Here is a 20,996-nt window from a genome sequence, read left to right as displayed (position 1 = left end):
GATAGCTTATTCCTGCACAGAAAAGGAGTGGAGAGGCATCTTTAGAAATGAATACCAGAATAAGTACAGTACCAGAGAGACATGAGTAGGAGTACTTCTCTGTCACAGATTACTTCTGTGACTTTTAGCAGGTTAAACCATCTCCCTGGATAGGTATATGCTGTTTGAAAGACTGCTCTACGAAACAGCTCAAACCCAGGGTACAGCACCCCTGTCAGTCCTCCCACAGCCTTCACAGGCAGGCTCACAGGGTCCCCCAGCCCAGACCTATGCCCCAAAGCACTGGTACCCTGGGAGATTCTAGGCTGCAGAGGGAAAAGGCACATCTCCATCAAGCTCCTTTTTGCATCTTCTAGCTCGGCACCTCACTGTATCCATGGAGCAATGCCATGAAAAATACATTTAAAGGCTGTGGTGCTTTCATATAAAGTGGTAAGGGGAGGAAATATAAGATACTAATATAGAAAACTGCAACATTACTATTACCTGTGTCAACATAAGTACATTCAAAGAAAAGTCCCCTCTTTCCTCCAGCTAACATGTAACAGTAATACAAAGCATGCAGATTCTGCCACAATAAATTGCAAAGTAAATTACAGTGACAAAATCAACCATGCTGAGAAGGGACCTTTTATGAGCATTAGATAGTTCTGAAAAAATAAATTTATAGCAAAATGAGACAAACAGAATGTCAGAGCAATCTCCACAGGGCTCAGTTTAGCTACTTTGAATGTTGTACTTATATTTCTCTTTAGGTTTGCATTCTGAAGCTACTGTATGTGTTTGCACAGGGAATACTCCCCTCATACATTTTGGTTATAAATAATGGGTACTGACAGGATTTTAAATCTTTTCTATTTCCAGAACTGAGGCATCAGGCTCCATAAGTGCCCCCAAGTGACTTCAATTTCTGCCCTCAACGAAAGATACCAAAAGAAATGAAGGAATGCCTGACCTAGAAAAAAACATGCAGAAGAACGAGAAAGATACATGCAGTAAAGATGAAAGAGTAAGTAACTCTTTCTGGGAAAACAAAAAGGGAAAAAAAGAAGATGACTTAATAACTTTTAATTCTGTAAATTAATATCATCATTGTAACCCAAGCTCTGTTCTAGAGCCAGTTTCTTCATTTCATGGAACACCAGTTATCCTGCAACAGTTTAGAGCCAGAAACCTTGATCTAACAACAGTGCTTCTCATATCCAAATAAACTCTTTCTCCCAACATCCTCTGAAGAATTACAGTAAATTAAATATTATTATACAACAAATATTTTTATACCAGAAAGTCAGAGGTGGCATGAAATTATTCATGCTAGTACAGCACTATCAAACTAATATATATGATTCATTTTCAGACTGGTTTAGAAGGTGCTAGGGTCTATGCCTGTCAATAGTCAGCCTCCAGGTTTTTTTCCTAAGCAGAGTCATGAACTGCACAGGAACTTTACCCAGAAAGATAGGGCCAAAGCCTGGTATCAAAAAGAAATACTAGTTAGCACATCCATTTCCAATGACCAAGAAATCATTGACAGAAGAAATATGTCTTGACTAAACATGGCTTGAAACTGTACAATTGCCATTCTTTTATTTCTGGGTGTATTGTAGGCTAAATTGGATTTGCATTTCCATTAATAACACATAACCCTATGACAGTTTTCATGAGTATCTAAAATCTTTGGTTTCCAGATAGGGAACATAACGCAGCACTGACTTTTCTGTGGATATCAAAAGGCAGAGCTGGTACTTGAGCTCAGAGGACACCCAGTCCCTGCCAGTTCAGAGCACTTCCTCCACACCCTCCCTCCCTGCATGCACTGGACTAACTCTGAGCAGCAGGTGGGACAGGTTACTGCTAACCCTTTCTTCCAACCAAAAATCACACTGCAATCCTACTAAAATGAGTGTCCATTACAGCAAGAACTAGCAAAAAAGTCTGAATATTGCCTAGTTTAGGAGATGGGCAAAAATCAAATTAGAAAAACAAAGCCTCCAAAAGTTTATGGCCTACACTAATCACTAATGGACAAGCATAGCTGCATTAGATGACCATTTCTCAACTAGGTGACACAGCTCCCTCCCTGAGGATGCACACTTAAAGCATCACAGCCTCTTGCAACTTCCCAGTCATCCATGAATTACCTCCTTGCTTTGTTTTCCCACTGCCCCAATAATTGCTTATTGGCGATGGAGAGAGACAGGGAGACTGGGACCTGGTCAGAATCCAAACTGATTGTGGACTACATATGCTTATATACCATTCTAGGAAGGCTACTAATTTTTTACCACAATGATTGGGTTAATCATCACATGAACCAACTTATAAATTTTACAACATCTCTTACTTGCCGAAGTCTTGATGTACTTTTCTTTTCCAGTAGGTCTTGATTTAATCTTCAGCTAGTCTTGATTTAATCCTCAAAGTTCTGTCTGTTCTTGCCAAGGCATCCTGATGATCACATCTCTTATGCTAACCAGGTCCAAAGTCCATCATCTGTCTTGTGTGTCCCAATATCTCCCTCTTCTCTTTTCAACAAAAACCACTCCTTTAATGGCCTTATTAATTAATCTCTGCAAACATTGAAACAAGATATCATGATTAATACAATTACTATGAAAATCATCACATACATACCCATATTAAAAAGAATCTTTTAGCTAAAAAGCCTTAGCCACTAAAGGTTCAGGCTTGATCTTTATAAACTAAAAACATTCCTAATGGCAGCCACAGGGAGGGCATTACTGGATTTAGAAAGATTGCAAGAAGTGCAATTGCACCAAAAGGTTTGATTCTTATACACAGGGTGATAGGGAGAAACATTTTAAAAGTTTTTAGACTGATTTTTCTATGTATTTAAAATTAACACAAAAAATCCATTTTCACAGAATCCAGGGGCTCTAATTCTTGGGGTTCCAAGGGTGCTTCAGGAGGGTAAGGCATCAAATTTGATTTGATTTGCTTTAATTTTTTTTGTGTAAATATTAGTGTAAAGTTCTGGAGGAGCTATATCCCCCCCCCTTTTAATTACATGTGTGTTTCTCATTATGAAAGCAACATAAAAGTAAAACAATAAACATAAAAGTAAAAACAATCAGCTTATACTAAGTAAAAATAAATACTGCTCCAGTATCAAGGAGTCCTGTTAAAATTACATCCTTGCCTTTTGGAGTTACTTTGCATTGGCATGTGGGACACTGAGATGTGGTACGTTGTGTCCAAAAGATCTGTGTTGCCCCTGTGGAAGCAAACCCCCCCTCCCCTCTGGTTCAGCTATCGGTGGTGCAGATAGGGGTGCTGCCAGAAAAAGTACAAGTTGGGGTATATGGCTCCCAGCCAGGACTGCACAGGGCAGCTGGGAGGTTCAAGCCATGATCTTAATTTTCCCAACTGAGTCAGAGCCAATAGCCCCAGGGAGAACAAACAATCCTGTTATCCAGGAGGGGTGGATGATCTGCCTATGATCAAAGCGTGCATACGCTGTCCCAGTGGTCCAAAAACTCCTGTGGGAAGCAAATGAACAGATGAATGTAACTGTGATATTGTTTGATATGTCCAGTCCTGTGCTGCCTGGGGTGGCTGCATATAGGTCAGTGACACTTGTCCAGTGGGCAGGGGCAGGGCTGGTTGAAGTTGGCAGTTGCTCCTGGTTGCTGCGTCAGCTGTGGGATCTGTGCCATCGTGCAGTGCTGCTCCACACTCCAAGATGAGTTTCCCTGTGAAGGCTGGCCATTCTGGTGAAACTTAGAGCAGCATAGACTAGCAAAGTGAGGGCCTTACCAACAGCAAGAGCATATACCTGGGGCTTTGGGTTTCTGTGCTTTTTGGCAGTTTTTTTAAATGTGTCCAGACTCCCCACAGCCAAAACAAACCAGCTGCTTTCCAGAGGTTAATTTCAGGGCACCAAAAGCATCTGCTATGCCTTGCCCCATCACTTGATAGATGATTGCCATGCTGTGTTGTACTGTTCCCAGGTGGTTGCACACTTGTATCTTTTGGAGTAAAGCGGGCTCAGGTTCAGAAGGCAAAGATTTCAAAAGGTGATTACAATCCTCATTGGCATTTTCTATGGCCAATTCAAGGAATATAACTTCTCTTGCTTCATAACTTCTCTTGCTCCAGTGTTTGTTTCAATCTGTCCACAAACTGCACATAGCGCTCTTGTGGACCTTGTTTGATATTTATGAAGGACTGTTTAAGGGTTTTCACATCAGGAACCTTAAGAAATGCCAAATGATCTGCATCTGTGATACCCTCTAAGGCTCCTCGGTAAGGTAGCTTGGCCCAAACATGGTTCTCTCATCATCACGATCAGTTCCAGGGGCTCACCGATTGCAGCCAGATAGGCTGTTCCTTCTCCTCATGCAGAGCACCAGTTATCAGCAATGGAGAGAGACTGGGACCTGGTCAGAATCCAAATTAATTGTGGACTACATATGCTTATATACTACTTTCTGGCTAGTAATTTTTTACCACAATGACTGGGTTAATCATCGCATAAACAAACTGATATATTTTACAGCATCACTTACTTGCAGAAGTCTTGATGTCATTTTCGATAAGTCTTGATTCAGTTGGTCTTCATTAGTCAGTCTTGATTCAGTTAGTCTTCAGTTAGTCATTATTTAATACTCAAAGTTCTGTTTGTTCTTGCCAAGGCCTCCTGATGATCACATCTCTTATGCTAACCAGGTCCAAAATCTTGTGTGTCCCAATAATTGCCCTGGCTTTTAAATGACTAATTACCCTTCACTTGGTTAATTCTACATTTAAAACCAAAGGAAACTTAATTGCATGGACAGCATGGAGCTCTTTTCTTCCTCAATACTATTGCTCCAGACAGGGTAAGGATAAAGGAAGTGTAAATGGAAACATTTTATCAAGCCTTTCAGGGGGTTCCAGACAGCAGAGGTTTGGCAAAGTACAAGCCTATTGAGGACTGTACGTAATCAGTACTAATAAACAGGTAGACCTGCATGTTTTCTACTTCTATCATTGTATTACCATTCATATTACCAACCAGACAAGTATTAACCCATGGTTTTACTAACCAAAAGCTAATCACAACTTTACTAATGAAATACATTAAGATATTATTTTACTATTTTTTAATGTATTTGCAGATTTCCTAGAGCTTAGCTCAGGATATTTGCTTGCACCATGCCTCTTTGTCCTAGGATTTCTAGAATTTTTACCAAGGAATAGTGTCAATAGTGTCCTTGATAATTTTCCAGTAGTCCACTGCTCTATCCATTTGAAAGCCTACAAACAGTACATTTGTAGTAGTCAGGCCTCTCAACTAAAACAGAATAAATTCATTTTAAAAGGGATGTAACCTATTAATCAGCAACAAAAGAAAAAAACTAAGAAAACAAAAGAGGACAGATTGAAAACAAGTAGAATTACTCACCAATATATATTTATTTTTAATGACTAGGAAGTGCCAAAACTTCCAGTTCCACCACTGCAACAGACCTTACGCATGTACCTACAGTGCATGAAACACTTGGTGCCAGAGGAGCAATTTAAAAAGACCAAGGCCATCGTGGAGAAATTTGGAATTGCAGGAGGCCTGGGGGAATCCTTGCAGAAAATGCTTGAGGAAAGAAGTGAAAAGACAATAAACTGGGTAAGCAAATGTAGTAGAAAAAATAATCACTGTGTTTGATGATACATATTTACAAGTTCTTTCTGATGTTCTCTATGCAATCACTGTTTTCTTTCAGCAGGTCAATGCAAACAGAGGTCATTCTGACAAAGGAATATTTCAGATGTAATAGGCTAGATTTTTAAAATTATGTCAAAATCCATGTCACAGCCATCTACACAAAGTTCTGATCCACTCCAATTGTTCTGGAATGGAATACTTCATTTTAGGAATTAGTCTTTTAAAATTGAACTATTATTTGCCATTCATTGTCATGCTATACCAGTGTAGTTACTTTGCCAAATATGCACATACCTGTATATTCATGTACATCTATCACACAGACCATGCTGAGACCTTTGCCTTTACAAAAGTTCAGCTTCTGCTTCCCAAGGCAGGCAAATTAGGTAAGACACAGCTAAAGTAGATTTTACCATTCCACAAAGTCACAGTTCATCCTGCCCTTATTAACTGTGTTAGAATATGGCAGTTGAAAATTAGAGTTTTATTGAAGTCCTTCCATTCCAACAAGGAAAATTATTCTATGGATACAGTGAAACCCTACAGGCTTGTTACTGATGTCAGTGAATTGTGGTTCTCCCTTTTGTGTGACACAAAAAAAACTCCATCAAATTGCTGCTACAGTTTGGGAGAAAAGGCTACAGTGCTGTCAGTGCTTTCATTTTAAAAGCAGTGCTTAATTTGTGAACAAAATGCTGCCCAATCTTATTTACATATTGTGACCACAGAACTTAGTGGTGGCTAAACTAACCAGGATTTAAAAAGCATTCCTGATAAGAAATAATATTCCAGAAGAAAACTGCTCATTTGAACACTTATAGCATGAAAATTACAGAGGAAGGATGCATAAGCATTTTCTGAAATTGTGACAGTTTTAAATACTGGCTATTAAAATGAATACCTGATTCTTAAGGTAAATTAGAAATGGTTTTATTTGGAATTTAACTTGCCAGGAGTATATCTCTAGCATGTTCCCCCAAAGACTCCAGAGACTGTGGGGGAAGCATCTGTTCTAACAGCAATAAAATGTCTCGGAGGAAAACTTTTTCAACGGATGCATGCATTTGTAATTATTTTTGCATAATTTTGTTGTTGTTTATAGTTACCATATGCAAAGCCTGCCCTCTAAGAAAGGCCATTTGATCTTTTTATGAAAGCCTCCATTTTCCAAATAATGATTCTTCAATCTCTGCTCAGACATAAAAAAATGCAGTTACTGTTCATATGTGTTTTCAAAAAAAATTGTTAGAAATTTAATGTGTGTCTGTCTGGGTCAAGAATCAGCAATCTGCATTTGTGTCAGTGGACACAAAGGGAATTCTCCAGGGGCCTTATCCACGTGGCACTCTCTGCAGGACTGAACCATCAGACTTGGGAAATTCTTCTCCTGCTCTGTCTTGCTACAGGACAATATCTGATGCTAAGCAATGGAGCATCTTGGCATCATTCACAAATATTTGAGACCCCCCTGAGAAAAGCCATCGCTGGTAAAAGCCTGTCCCTCTCTTAAACATATTCTAATTGCTGTGCAAGAGTTAACATGTTGTATTCAAACATGTTGTAGAGAAAAGCAAACAAAAAAATACCCAAAGCATCACAATCTGGAGCTTGTGGAGTTTTTAATGGAACACACTGTAAATTGCCATTGATTGAGAAATAGGATTATGGCATTGTGGCTGACTTCTGCTGAGCTGAGGTCACAGAGCCCAGACTGAAAATGCTCAGCAGCTCCATTAATCAGAGCCCGTGGCTGACACCAGGAGCACAGGCACTGTCCCCTCACCCCAGACTGCTTTTCTGTGTGCTGTTGGCAGCTTTAGGACACTGTGTCCCCTTCCCTCAGGTGTTTAACTACTGGCTGGATGACATGTACCTCAACAACCGCCTGGCTCTTCCAGTCAATTCCAGCCCTGCAATTATCTTTGCTCGTCAGCATTTCAAGGATGCAAATGACCAGCTGAGGTAATGTACTACGACTTTGCAGCTTTTGCTAAATGAAAGGGTATTTTAAATGTACGGCTTTTGCAAAAAGACAATCAACTTTCATTAAAAAATAAGGGCTGTAGCCATTAAAGTGATTTCCTACAAGGCTGGCTGACTGAGGGCAGTGCTTCTGGGGTAACTCATACTGATATTCAGAAAGAAAGATGTCATTACTATTACATTCATTGCATGAAAAAAACACCAAGGGATTTATATTTTTAAGGAATATTTACAAAGCTTTTTACTGTTCGTGATTCAAGTAAACCACTTCGTAATGAAAAAAAAAACCTACTCATTTCTGACACACAGTTTCAAGGGAAATAATCTTTAACATGGCTTCACTATGACTCGTAGCCACCCTGCAAACTGAAAAGGCCACGCTGGCATTAAATTGTCCCTCTCAGATGCACAAAAGGGCACCAGAAACACAGGGGATCTAAGAATAAGAATTCTGAAATCATTCTTCCCCAAGAACACTGCTTCCTTCAGGCCCATCAGTCCCAGCTCTGAAATGATCTTTCTACTTTGAGCTGTTGTGGGCACTTACTATCATTTAAAAAGTGAGAAAGTAAGCATGTAGCCAAGCACAGAATATACCTCTCCAGACACCCTTAAAACAGGATTCCATTCTTCAGCCATTGCCAAAACATTCTTCCTTTTAAAACAGTAAAAATCTACCTTCATATAGTGCAATTTTCCTCTTTGCTTTTAGCACTCTCTAGCTGCTCATTACTGAAATAATTAACTGCATGTGAATTTATGCTATTATAAAACAGCCAGAACCTTGAAACAAATATGCATTATTTTAACATTTTGCATAGACAGCTAATGTATCTTTTTACTTTACTTTAAACATAACTATAAATGCTTCCATTCATTACTGACTCAATTTATTGTGCACACAGCTTTCAAAAAACCTACACTTTGCATTTTCTAATGCACATGCTTTAACAAGGAAATATTTTTCTCAGAGCCTCCCATTCTGACACAGTGCAGATGAACAATGTCAGGGAAAAATACACCTGTCCACAGCTCTGCAAAAAGGATATCTGCTTAGGACAGGAAGTACTCTAATACTGGACAGGTTATGAGTATTGATATTGAAACCCATGTGAGGATTCTATTAAATATTCAGTCTCTGCTCCCATTCTCTAAATAAGCACTTTCAGGCTTCCTCCTGTGGTAGTCTGTTTAACCATTTGAAGGGACTGTCTCTAGGATTTCATATTTCTCTTGACATGAATTAATTTAGGATTTGGGTGGGGGCAGGGAGCTCTTCTTGCCAAGCCAGAAGACTTTCTCTCCTTATGCCGTGTCATCAATCATCCAGGCTTTCCTCTGTCTCCCAGAAACAGCCCAGTGTTGCCAAATGACAAAAGACTGATGTCACTTCTCTCTGCTACTTGCAGGTTTGCTGCCAATCTCATTTCAGGAGTGCAAGACTACAAAGCTTTACTGGACACGTAAGTGGCTTGGAAGGAGAGCTTGAGTATCCACAGGGCTTCTGATTCAAGGCAGCTCTCAGTACAAAGCTGGGCTGTATTGCACCTCTCCACCATGGGGAAGGGCTGGGGCTCCAGCATGCTTCAGGGCAAGTTCTTCAGCAATTTTTATGCCCTTTCTGCTGTATTTCTGCAGTGTAACAGATTGAAGAAAGATCCTTTTTGATGGCTGGCAGTCATCACTCTGGCAGGCACAGTGCAGCCCAAAAGGGCACAGACAATTTGCCTAACAGAGTTACTGAGAACACAAGAGGAAGCTTGTGCTCCCCACACCCAAAGGGCAGCAGCACTGTGGTTACACAGCCTGCACACCTTTCCTGGCACTCTCCGCTTACAACAACACTGTCCCACCTCCCTCGCACCCAGAGCAACAACACATCCTAGCAGGGGAGGGGAGTCCCACCACAGAAAGGCTGGCTCAGTAGCTAATAAAAATAAGCTACTTATGCTCTTGTTACTTTCTGAATAAAAACACCGAGGAAATACATGATTCTTCAAATCATGTATGTATTATACACCTGTACAAGGAAATAAGTGATACCGAGAATTTGAGAGTTGGGAACTGAAGTAAATATCCCTGGTTTAGTACTACAATGGTTCTAAAGGCATGGTTAACAAAGATAAACTATTACCCTTCATAAGCTTAAAATATTACCCCTCATAAGCTGCATGAGAGTAAACCTCCTTGCCTGCTTTTTTACCCCTGCCTCTGTCTGACAAGTTGGAAGCTTAGTCCTCTTTTGCAGAAGGAAAATCTCTGCACTGTAAGATTTTCTTCCTCCTGTGGTCTCTGCAGCCTCTCTCCTGACAAGCAGAACCATTATTTCCTGCTGCAGTGTCAGTGGGGTATTTTACAATCCATAATCATATTTGTGACTGTGATAATTCTTTTTTTTTTCCCCTGGCCACTAAAGAAGCTTTTAAAGAGATGCTGGTTTTACCTACCTTCCAAACAAAAAAATAATAGGTTTTCAGCACATATTACTCCACGGGTCCAAGTGAAAATTAGCACAAAAATGAGGACCTGTGGAAAACAGAAATTCCCACTGTATTGCCCAGGTCATTCCTGTTTGTCAAGCAAGGCCCTCTCACACACACTCTAACCAGTGAGCACAGGACATGACTGCTGTGATTTGCAGGGAATTTCATCAGTACCTTTCTTTAAGGTACTGGTCTTTGCCAGCTGTTCTGCTGACTTCTGTCCTGCCAGGTTTCTGGGGTCCCAACTAGTCAGGCTTCCCACGCACATTGCAAAGCTGCTTGTGACCTGCTATTTCCATTTCCACTGGATGATAATGCAATTGCTTAATGAATATGCATGAAGCTGCCAGGAATGATGTATTTAACTTTGGTATGGGAATTCATCTATTTCCCTTATACTGTAATCTCATTTTATTATTCAATTTGTGTTATACCTGATCTAATTGTAACAGAACAAAGGACAGATAAGATTTTTTTCCTTTCTGTCTCTCTCCCCTCTTTTCCTCTGGCTTTGTTTTTCTCTTTCTCTGCAGCCATGCTTTACCTACTGACTTTTCTCGTGGACAGCTGTCTGGCCATCCTCTCTGCATGAAGCAATACTATGGACTCTTTTCTTCCTATCGTCTTCCAGGACTTACCAAAGATACCCTCGTGGCCCAGAAAAGCAATGTAATGCCAGAACCAGAGCACATCATTGTTGCTTGCAACAATCAGGTAAATTTGTTTTCTTTTTTCATACCTTTCTATATTTCTTAATTTGCTTAAATTCACTCCAAAAGAGCCTAATCTAATCTCTGTTCAGAAATGCAATTAGTGTGATATGTATGAGCTCACTTCTTACCAAGCATTTGCTGCTGATATTTCTAAAAGATGCTTCTGCAGCATTTTTGTCCTTGGCCCACATTATGTTCCAAGTACAGTGATGCAGAAAGGAGGAATGTGGCAGAATTTATTTGCTTTCTCTTTCAAACAAAAATGTTTAATAAACAGGGAGGAAACCACTGAGAAAAAAGAATCCTATTAGAGTGCATTTGCTGGAAATGCCCTTCTCATGGACAGTCAAGCATTGGCACAGTCAAGTTCATGGCAACTATACCACCATCACACCTATGCGTGGCATAGACACCATGTAGGGGCCCTAAGCTATGAGTGAAGAAGTTAGCACAGGTGCAGGCAGAAATACTGAAGTGTTAGAGTGAATCTGCCCCAACCAGTAATTACCAAGAGCAGCAGAGTCTGTTCCCTGGGCACAGTACTTATAGCACAGCTTGTCTATTTGCAGTACTGGAGCCATGCCTGTAGGTGCTCTTGGAATGAGGAAGTAGCTTCCAGTGAAGTGCTTTCTGCTTTTCCAGGAAGCACAGGAAATTTTCTAGATTCTCTAGGTTATGTTTAAACAAATAATACCATGAAAATTACTTACTTACTGTCTGATTTTATCTCTCCAACGTTTTTAAAGCTTATTCAAATAGTGTGTATTTTATTTGAGTCTAACACACAATATAAGTCCCCTATGGCAACTGGCCTTACATTGGTGTTAAAACACAGGAGAGGTGAGCCCTGGGCCATTCATTCCCCAGTGGTTTTCTGGTGCATTGCATGCAGGCCTGGCTCTCCAGGCAGGACTTCAGCATCTCAACACCTACCCAGGTGAAAGTAAAATGTTGGACCACAGAGGGTCCAACCCACCTCTGACTGATCTTCTGACTTCTGTAATTTTTTTGCAGTTTTTTGTTTTGGATGTTGTCATTAATTTCCGTCGTCTCAGTGAGGGAGATCTTTTCACTCAGTTACAAAAGATAGCAAAAATGGCAGAGAATGAAGAGGAAATGCTGCCTCCAATTGGCCTGCTGACAACAGACGGAAGAACAGAGTGGGCAGAGGCCAGGATGACCCTTATGAAAGGTTAGCTGCAGCAACCCCAGCTTTCTCTTCATCATCTTCCTCCTCACCATCACTGCCTTTATTTGCTGAGAGCAAACATCACAGCAAACACAGGACTGAATGTGCAACCCCACTGCTGAATTTTTCCAGCAGTAGGAAACTCCTGTAAGATGTGTGTTGCCAGGGGATCAGCAGAAATAGCTTGACCCTTTGGCTGTGTATGTTTAAGTGTTATGCCATGTAATAACTCTCACTCCATTCTTTGTTTTTCATTGCATAAATTACATTACGTCAGATTTTGTGATTTGTCTCTTTCTTTATATCCATTTTGTACCAATAGGAGTGATGTATCCTCTTAGCTTTTGGCAACTATTAGATATTATTGATGTTATCCAACAAAAGCAGCTGCAAGTTAAACACCTATTGAATCTAGTTGTGTACTCTCTCCGATCAATGGAGAAGGTACCAGGGCTGATTCAACCAATTCTTAACTATCTAGGAAAGATGGCACCAGTTATTATCTGGGGACTGCTCTCTCTCTCTTTTCCAACAGGCAGCATTTAGCTGTCTCAGATTCTGGACTTGAATGTCAAACTTGGAAACAGATGAAAACAAAGGGTGGGGTTAGTGACCTCTATCACATCACATCACACCTTATGTATTTTACCCTGAGGCTAAGTGATAAAAATGCCCTCTTTTTGCCATTTTACATGCAATAAGTATTTACTTTTTCATCCAGAAGCAAACATTAACTCATCTCCTTATATCCAGTTCAGCAATGCCACACAAAATATTGCTGTTTTACTAATGCCCTGGAATACACAAGAGTTGCCAATAATCTAAAAATAAATTTACCATTACCTAAGGAAAATTCCCCTTTTCTTATTCAAGTTTATCTGGGATTATAAAGCTTAGTACAGATACACACACAGAGAGTCCTGGCCATTATTTCAGCAATTTTATATAGCATTAGTTTCATCTTTAAGCTTTCCTTTCTTCTTCCCAACATTTCCTTTTAAAGGAGGAGACTAAAAAATAACTTACTTTAATGAAAATTGAGGTGAACACCTAATCATTTATTTTCATGCCATACTAAGTATAACAGTTAATGCCTTGAAACTTCCAGCAAAAATATCTTTGTTAACGTATATCATCCAAAAGAAAAACAAAAAGAAAAATCAATAAAAACTAGCAAAACCTTCTCCAGTGTTTTTAGATTGCCTGGCATTTCCCAAAATATTAGTTTTAATCAGAAGGCAAACAACTCAGGCAGCTGAAAAAAACCAGATTCTGCACTAGTAACTCTCATAGCACCATGATGTGAACCTTCTCTAATCTAAGCAGGAATCCCTTCCCAGACCATTCATGTTAGCACAACCCTTCTGTATAGGTGAATGCATTGCTGTTACACATGGGTATGTGATCATTAACAGCCCTTTCCTTTCTTATCTGTGATGGTGAAATGTTCCTGCAACAATAAATAAGAGAACCTGGGAAGCAATGTGGGTGAAAGGGTCACTCCAAGCTGATCTGTGCTGGGCAGGGCAAGAGAGAATGCTTTGGGACAGAAAACATGTGCAGTGCTTTGCAGAGGCTATGAAGGAGTTTTATCCATGGGCCTGCACAGATCTGCAAGTAGACCACAGGTCTTCTATGAGAGAAAATGTCCAAGATATTGTAATAAACCCAGCCATCACTGATTTATAAACACACTCAGAATTGTAACTGTCTTCAGGCTGAGGAACTAGCTTGCTCTTCCTAAGTACAGGAGGTGAATTCTGTATGAAGTGACTGGCTACAGTCCCATGCATGCTACATCTGAATTTGATTCAAAACTGCTTTCTCATATTTTTCATTCTAAGACTATATTTAAAAAAACCCAACTAGCTAACAGTTGGTTGGCCAATTCAATGCAACTGTGCATTAGAAAGGAAGAAATGTCTTGCAGGCTTTAGGCTTGGTCAGACTCTCTTTTGTTTTAGCTCTTCCTGCAGATATTTTCAATCCCAAGTCATGGTTCATGAGTTCTCATGCAATTTATTGCCTGCTTCACATGATAATTTTTCAGTGTTTCATCAGCCCTCTGGATATGTCTGTTTCCTTCTGTAAAGGCATCTTTCCCCTGCTTCTCTGTTTCTGGCACAGCTTAATTTTATTCACTCTAATACCTAGACTCCAGATATCCTGAAGCCATATGTCAGACTAAGGGCTTCATATCTGTCAAAGATGTGTGGTAGCAGCCACAATGAAATATATATATACCTATCAAACAGCGGAAAGCAGAATGCTGAGCAAGCTGTGAGCAGTTTGTAAATCACTATCCAGGCTGTTTTCCCTCAAAGATGCCTGTCTGCAAGCACCAGAAGCTGATGTATACCAGGCAAGTTTCATTCACAAGGATCTTTTCAACCTTCGTACTGATGCACCCAGATCAATGAAAAAAATACCACAATTACAGCCAGCCCTGCAAGTGTGAGACACTAGAAAAGCTTTACAGCCAAGTGGACAGGGATGTGTCTTCTCTCTTATAAAGCTTCTGAATGCTTTTGAAGACACTCCCGAGAGACACTGGTGTTCACTTTTTGCTGGGCAGCAACCTCTCTGCACGCCCCATCAAACACAATCTCTTGGCTCAAGCCTCTTAGGAGCTGGCAGGTGCTCCAGCTGCTTTCCCTAGGACTCTTCTGTTGGCAAGGGGACACAACACGCTCTGCACTCCCCCAGGTCCCCAGGGAGCCTGCAAGAAGTCAGACTGACCATCTCTGTCCCTTGGGCCCCAGCTGCTAATGCTGCCTTGCAGGAGCCACCAAACAGCAATAGGCAGCACCTTACCATAACCTGCACAAGGCCACAGCTCCCCGTCTTCCTTCTCAGTCAGTGCTATCACTTGCCTCTCCTTCTCTTGACACATTTTTAATTTCTTGCATATTTGGTTTCTTTTTCAGCATGTGAAGAATGAACCTGGATGGTAACAAATGTCTGGGTTTTTTCTAGCTCTTGACTAACCTATGTTACTCCTTCTGGAAAGGTGCATTATTTCTTACTATGAAAAATGCCGATCTTTCAGACAATCAAGCCACTTTACATACTTGCAAACCTTGAAAACATGCACATATTGAAATGGCCCCATATTTCAAATGGAAATCATAATTGTTTAATTTTAAATATTTTTCCATTCTTTCAGCTAAAATAGTTTTCTGAATTGAACATGTATTTGTTGAACTTAGCCTAGACTTGAAAGAAGTTTTAATCAATCTGAATTGATATCTTTTGTTGAGAACATCCTGAAACAAGTTTACATTCACACTAAAATCTAGGAAAACCAGAGGATGAAAGCTGATCTGTTAAAAGCAAAAGGAATTTTATGTTGATGCTTGAAAGCCCTTTTTCCTTTGATCTTGTTGACAACCATATAACAGCAATTAATTATTTTATATGTTTTTAAATGAAACAAGTTCTTGTTATAGGTTACACACTTCTCTTCTTTCAATGAGGAACTGTAAGAAGTGGTCACAATTAGATATTTCCTATGCTTCAAACTGGTCCTCAGAAGCAAACAAACCCTGAGCCTTTGTAATATTTCTGAGTTAGACAAAGAAACTGAGAACACATAAATACACCATGAATAAGGAGAAAAGCCCTGAGGACCAGGTAAAAATACCCCCAGTAGTCCAACCGCATAAGCGTGTCAGGATCAGTAAAAGAAACAGAAAGAGTTCCAGAAAAGCCCATTTTATTCAGCAGTACAGTAGTGACAGGAGAGCACTGTAACATGACAACCCATGGTTTTGGCAAAACCACACTCAAAACTTAAACCTCAAAACCTCATCCACAGATGTTTCCTCAAGTGATGTAGGCAATATAAGCTAGAGATCAGAGACAGGACAGACAAGAGGGTTTTAATACAATAAGACAAAACCCATGTAGACCCTGCTGTTCCTTGTTCTGAAAAGGGTTTTCATGGAGAACAACACAAAAACACTCTAAGCTCTGCTGTTCCAGAGCAGAATATTGCAGCAATAGCATGAGCTCTGAAATTTTCTATTTTCCACCTGTCCTCTGTAACTGTTATTTATAAAATAAGTAAGCAATGCTGGCTTTAAGAGTAAAATAGATCTATTTTGTAATATAATTACTTCAAGGAAATGAAAGGCAGAAAAAGAAAGTGGTTATTATTGAATCATGTGAGAGATACACAGAGTTACAAAAGTTAACACAGGAATTAATGCCTTGGTATAATGTTCCCTCACACTGAGATGATCTGCTGCTGAGAGAAGGTCTGCAGACATCAGCTCATTGCAGAGTCAGGGTCAGATCCCCAGTTCTCTCCAAGGCAGAGCGTTCCCCAGACAGTGTTGTACTCAGAGGTAAGAGGATGTGAACATTTCACTCTTCTATCCCCAGACTCCACCAACCGCGACTCTCTAGACATGATTGAACGGTGCATATGCCTGGTGTGCCTGGACAGCCCCAGTGGGGTGGAACTCAACAACACAAACATGGCATTTCAGATGCTGCACGGAGGGGGCTACCATAAAAACGGGGCCAATCGTTGGTATGACAAACCTATGCAGGTAAAAACCTTACAGCACTGGGACAGTATTTGTACATTGCCTGATGGTGGGGACCACTGAGAGTCAGGTGGGAGAAAGAGGGGAATGTCATGCCAGCATCTGCCGGGGCAAGTTTGGTGTGAACAAGGCTGTCCCCTGCAAAGCAGGGGAAGCAGGAACACTTCCACCTTTTCCAAAGCTGCCCTTTGCTCTTGAGATAACACAGATACTCAGATGTATGAGTAGGTAGACATTGGATATAAAAAGACAATGCATTTTTCTACTCTGAGTCAAATGGAATGAAAATGCTGGCCTAGTATCCCAGAATGACAAAAAAAGCACAATATTTTTCTTTGTTTCCCCTTCTTACGCATTTTCCTGAAATCCTAGAAATGCTACTGCTTATAATTTGGCATGTGTTTAAATCCGCACTTAACAGACTGTTTACTCATTGAATGGCATCCTTGTTGAGACTTTCTTAAGTATTGACTTCTCCAGCATTTTTCCCCATCAGATTTTGATCATCATATTTTAAAGCATTGCACTGTTATTTCCACACTTTGCAATAGACCCAGAGTGAAGTGATGTATTAATCTCCAACTGTCAACCATGTTGACACCTTATGAAAAATTGAAAAAACCCTGACTGATACATTGCTTGCATAATGCTTTTTGCTCTTGCCATATCTAAGAACAGCAACATGAAAAGAGAAACCCCTAAAATAATTGCCACAACTGAGAGATGGGACTTTGAAGGAGGGATGTGAGAAGTCAAGGCAGAAAGAAGTCAAAGGTGCTTTATTGTTATCATGGATCAGTTTATACATTTTTGCGGCCCCAAGAAGTTACATCTTTAAGCAAGAATTTCCCCTTAGTTACACAATCAGCCTGTATGTGTTACTTGGCAGCCTTACAAAACCACATAGTTTCAGAGAACTTCATAGCTGTATATGCTGTACTTCTCCAGTTCTTTTCATATCTATGGTTGCTTATCCCACAATCTGTACCTGACCAAGGCCAGAATATCTCGATCCATAAGCTCAGCTGTGCTCTCTGTTCTCCCATCTGTTCTCCCACTTGCACCAACTTACCCAAGAGCAAACACATTTCAATAATCATTCCTGATTATTGTCACTGCAAATGACATTATTAGCAGACTCTTTTGAAGAACAAACCACTTGCCTTTAGAAAAGATAGAACCCTGTTATTTGCAGGGTCAAGTGTTGATATACTTCAAGCAGATGAGAATAAACAACATTTTCTTTTTGTCTACTATCATAAGGCAGCAGAAAGCAAATAAAATTGTGTAGAGTGTGAGAGGGTTTAATCTGTCCAGATGTATTCAAGCCAAAGTAGTTCCAAGGTGAAGAGAAATTCTTAGGGAAATAAGATCCTATTTCTTTTTATGCAAACACAGATCATGTAGGAAGCCATTCTCTCTATATTCTTCCTCACCTCTGCAGTAAGGGTTCAGAAAATGTCCAGGTGAGCTTTTTGCATCATGCCCACTCTCTGAAAACCTCATGGAAAGCAGGGAGGCAGGATGTGAGTCAAATGTGCAAGAGAGAGCTAAGTGAGGCAAGTCCAGCCAAATGCACTTCAAAACAAGTGTGGGGGAAAGCCCAGGAAAAGAACAGGAAAGCTGCAGTATTGGCCTAGACATCTGCTTTTGTATGAGATGCAGAAGTTACAAATTGCATGAGCGTATCACAGAACTGGAGTGCAGCAGGTTGTGACCAGCAGTGCCATGTGTACACAATGAAATTAAGAATTAAGATAAATAAGAGGGAAATGAAATTAATAAAGTATCTAAAAATAAAATATTCAAAATAAGCTATGAGAAAGCTATCAAATAAGAATGAACTTTGTAATAAAATGGGATCCTAAGGATTTCCCAGATACAGATGTTTTATTGTCCTCAAAAGCAGAAGGAGAACCCTGGCCTGTCTTTGCATTGATGGGTTTTGTGTACCATAAAGCAGGTGCTAAATCAAAGTTTCAGATTCCATTGGGAATTGCTAGCATTTACATTCTCACAGGATTCAGTCCCAAACAGCAGCATGAAAGGAATTCAGTGCAACACCTTTCACAGGACAAGCAAGTCTCCTGCAGCAAATCTAAGTCACCCACTGATCTGTAGGGCGAGGAAGCTCCTGATATGAGCAATAAGAAAACCACAGGGGAACAATAACACCTTTGTCAGGTTTCCATCATGGATAACTTACCCAGAACACAATCTATTCCCTGTATATGTTGCACCTATTCCTCTCCTTGTTTAGTTTGTGGTAGGAAGAGATGGACTCTGCGGGACCGTGTGTGAACATTCCCCTTTTGATGGCATCGTCATGGTGCAGTGCGCTGAATACCTGCTCAGGCACATGTGAGTTCCCTTCTCTACATTTTACACCCATTCCAACCCCTGGGAAGCCTCTGCCAGTGGCAAACTTCCCCTGGTGCACAGGGGCACGAAGACACATAAAACAGTTGAAAAGCAGTAATTCACCTGCTAAAAGAGCAGTGTTTAATAAATGGATTATTCCTATGACTTTAATGACTTCTGTCTCACATGCCAACAGGAAAGAAAGTTCCAAGAAATTAGTCCGAGCTGATTCAGTGAGTGAACTTCCTGCTCCACGGAGACTAAGATGGAAGTGTTCCCCTGATATTCAGACACATTTGGCATCAGCAGCAGAAAAACTCCAAAGGTAGAACAGATGCCTCATCTTTCTCAGCCACAACTGCAAGCTGGGAACTACACAGCACATTGCATGGGCTCCCTCCTTGGCGGTGTCCTGCCTTTCTGCTCCTCCTCTTCTTACCAAACTGCACATACCTAGCATCTCTGGGCAGGATAGGACCTTTATGGGCTGAAGCTACTTGTCTGTATTCAGGAATTGCATTACCATTGTTTTCCTTCCATGTAAATATTAGGAACTCTAAAAACCAGAGGAAAAACAGCTTGCCCATATTTGCACAGGATGCAAACAATGCAGGTCCTGGTCCTCTGTTTTTGTGTCTTATGGGTTTGAGCTGACTCAATCTGAAGCCAAGGCAATAGGGGTACATATAGAGGACAGTAGAATACAACTGGTTTGAATAAACAATTTGAATTTAGGATCATAATTTGTTTACATTCATATTGCTTCTACAAAGTCTAGTTTTTCTGACTCCGTTTCCAGGCTGTCAAAGATTTGCATGATCTTTGGGGGTGGGGGCAGCAATGAGGATTTTTTCTCAACATTCAGGCCTGTGATCTCTTTGTAGAGAATTAACACACTGTCTGCATGATCAGCTGTAAGCATGTCCAGTGTGGTTGCATTAGATAAGACCTCAAAGTGGCTATAAAGATACATATGAGTGAGAACATTCAGAATGCAGAATAACTCCTTTGTGTTTTAAATAACAGTAGAGGTTCTCTAAATTGAATCTTGCATGGGGCTTAGGGCCTTCATCAGGTCCTAAATGCACCCAATTCTCACACCAGTAAATCTGTCAGAAATTTGTGAAGAACAAAGGAGATCCTTGCTTAGGCTTCAGGGATGGAAACACTAAGGTTGCTGGATTTTGGGGACTTTGTTTGTTTGGGGTTTTTTTGTTTGCTTGTTTTTAAAAAGATGTCCTACTGAAATGAACAGACTTGAGTGCCACAGTTATGGCTACAGATAACAAGTCTGGTGTAAAACCTATATGAATAAAAGTTACTTGCTAGGAGCAGGTTACCAAAGGCCGGGATGGTCTGCAGAGCAGGAGACCACTCACTTCTAAGAGGGTACTGGCAGGAAAAGATCTCTGGGTTTTATTTGCTAACAGAAATAAGACAGAATATGGTTTAAAGGTGAGCAAGGTAGAGTAGGTTAATGGTTGGACTTGATGATCTAAGAGTTCTTTTCCAACTTTAACAATTCTATGAGATTTTTACATCCACCCCAGCAGTAACTGCCTTTTGCTTGTTTTCCAGGGTAGTGGAAAATCTGGATTTTATAGCCTACAAGTTTGAGCACTATGGAAAGGAATTCATTAAGAAACAGAAGATTAGCCCAGATGCCTACATTCAAGTAGCACTTCAGCTGGCATTCTACAGGTAAGGTTAGTTTAATTCATAGGATCAAGATACACAAGGTGGTGGGGTTTTATATAGAGGGTCCATTTTCTCCTCAGCATTCAAACAAATGCCTCATGCATGAAAATGAGTGATCTTTCCTAATGACTGTAGGGCAGACAAGATAGAAACTGATACCTGGCTCTGGGAGAGTACTCCTTTTCTTCATTCCCTTTCCCTCTTCCTGGTCTGCCTTCCCATCCCTGTGTCCCACACATGCCATTCCCAGCCAGTACCCTCCCCACAGCTATCCCTGTGCTTGGCACTGAGAAGGTGAGGGAATATGGCAGGGATGTCTGGAGCAGCAGCAGCTGGGGAGCCCAGGTCCCT

The 20,996-nt window shown here is 40.5% G+C and overlaps 1 protein-coding gene across 1 annotated transcript in view; it reads left to right on the top strand.

Moving 5' to 3' along the window:
• Nucleotides 1–946: 946 nt before the first annotated feature.
• CHAT (choline O-acetyltransferase) overlaps nucleotides 947–20,996 on the top strand; it is a 29,869-nt gene continuing 9,819 nt past the window's right edge. Inside the window, exons 1-10 of the mRNA XM_030241302.2 lie at nucleotides 947–1,009; nucleotides 5,435–5,626; nucleotides 7,509–7,627; nucleotides 9,058–9,111; nucleotides 10,665–10,845; nucleotides 11,859–12,036; nucleotides 16,420–16,589; nucleotides 18,847–18,947; nucleotides 19,144–19,272; nucleotides 20,526–20,648. Coding sequence (XP_030097162.1) covers nucleotides 947–1,009; nucleotides 5,435–5,626; nucleotides 7,509–7,627; nucleotides 9,058–9,111; nucleotides 10,665–10,845; nucleotides 11,859–12,036; nucleotides 16,420–16,589; nucleotides 18,847–18,947; nucleotides 19,144–19,272; nucleotides 20,526–20,648 — 1,310 coding nt within the window. The remainder of the gene's footprint in view (nucleotides 1,010–5,434; nucleotides 5,627–7,508; nucleotides 7,628–9,057; nucleotides 9,112–10,664; nucleotides 10,846–11,858; nucleotides 12,037–16,419; nucleotides 16,590–18,846; nucleotides 18,948–19,143; nucleotides 19,273–20,525; nucleotides 20,649–20,996) is intronic.

This window comes from Serinus canaria, chromosome 6 (genome assembly GCF_022539315.1).
Source record: "Serinus canaria isolate serCan28SL12 chromosome 6, serCan2020, whole genome shotgun sequence".
In the NCBI taxonomy this organism is placed as follows: domain Eukaryota; kingdom Metazoa; phylum Chordata; class Aves; order Passeriformes; family Fringillidae; genus Serinus; species Serinus canaria.
This window is presented reverse-complemented; position numbering and strand designations above follow the sequence as displayed.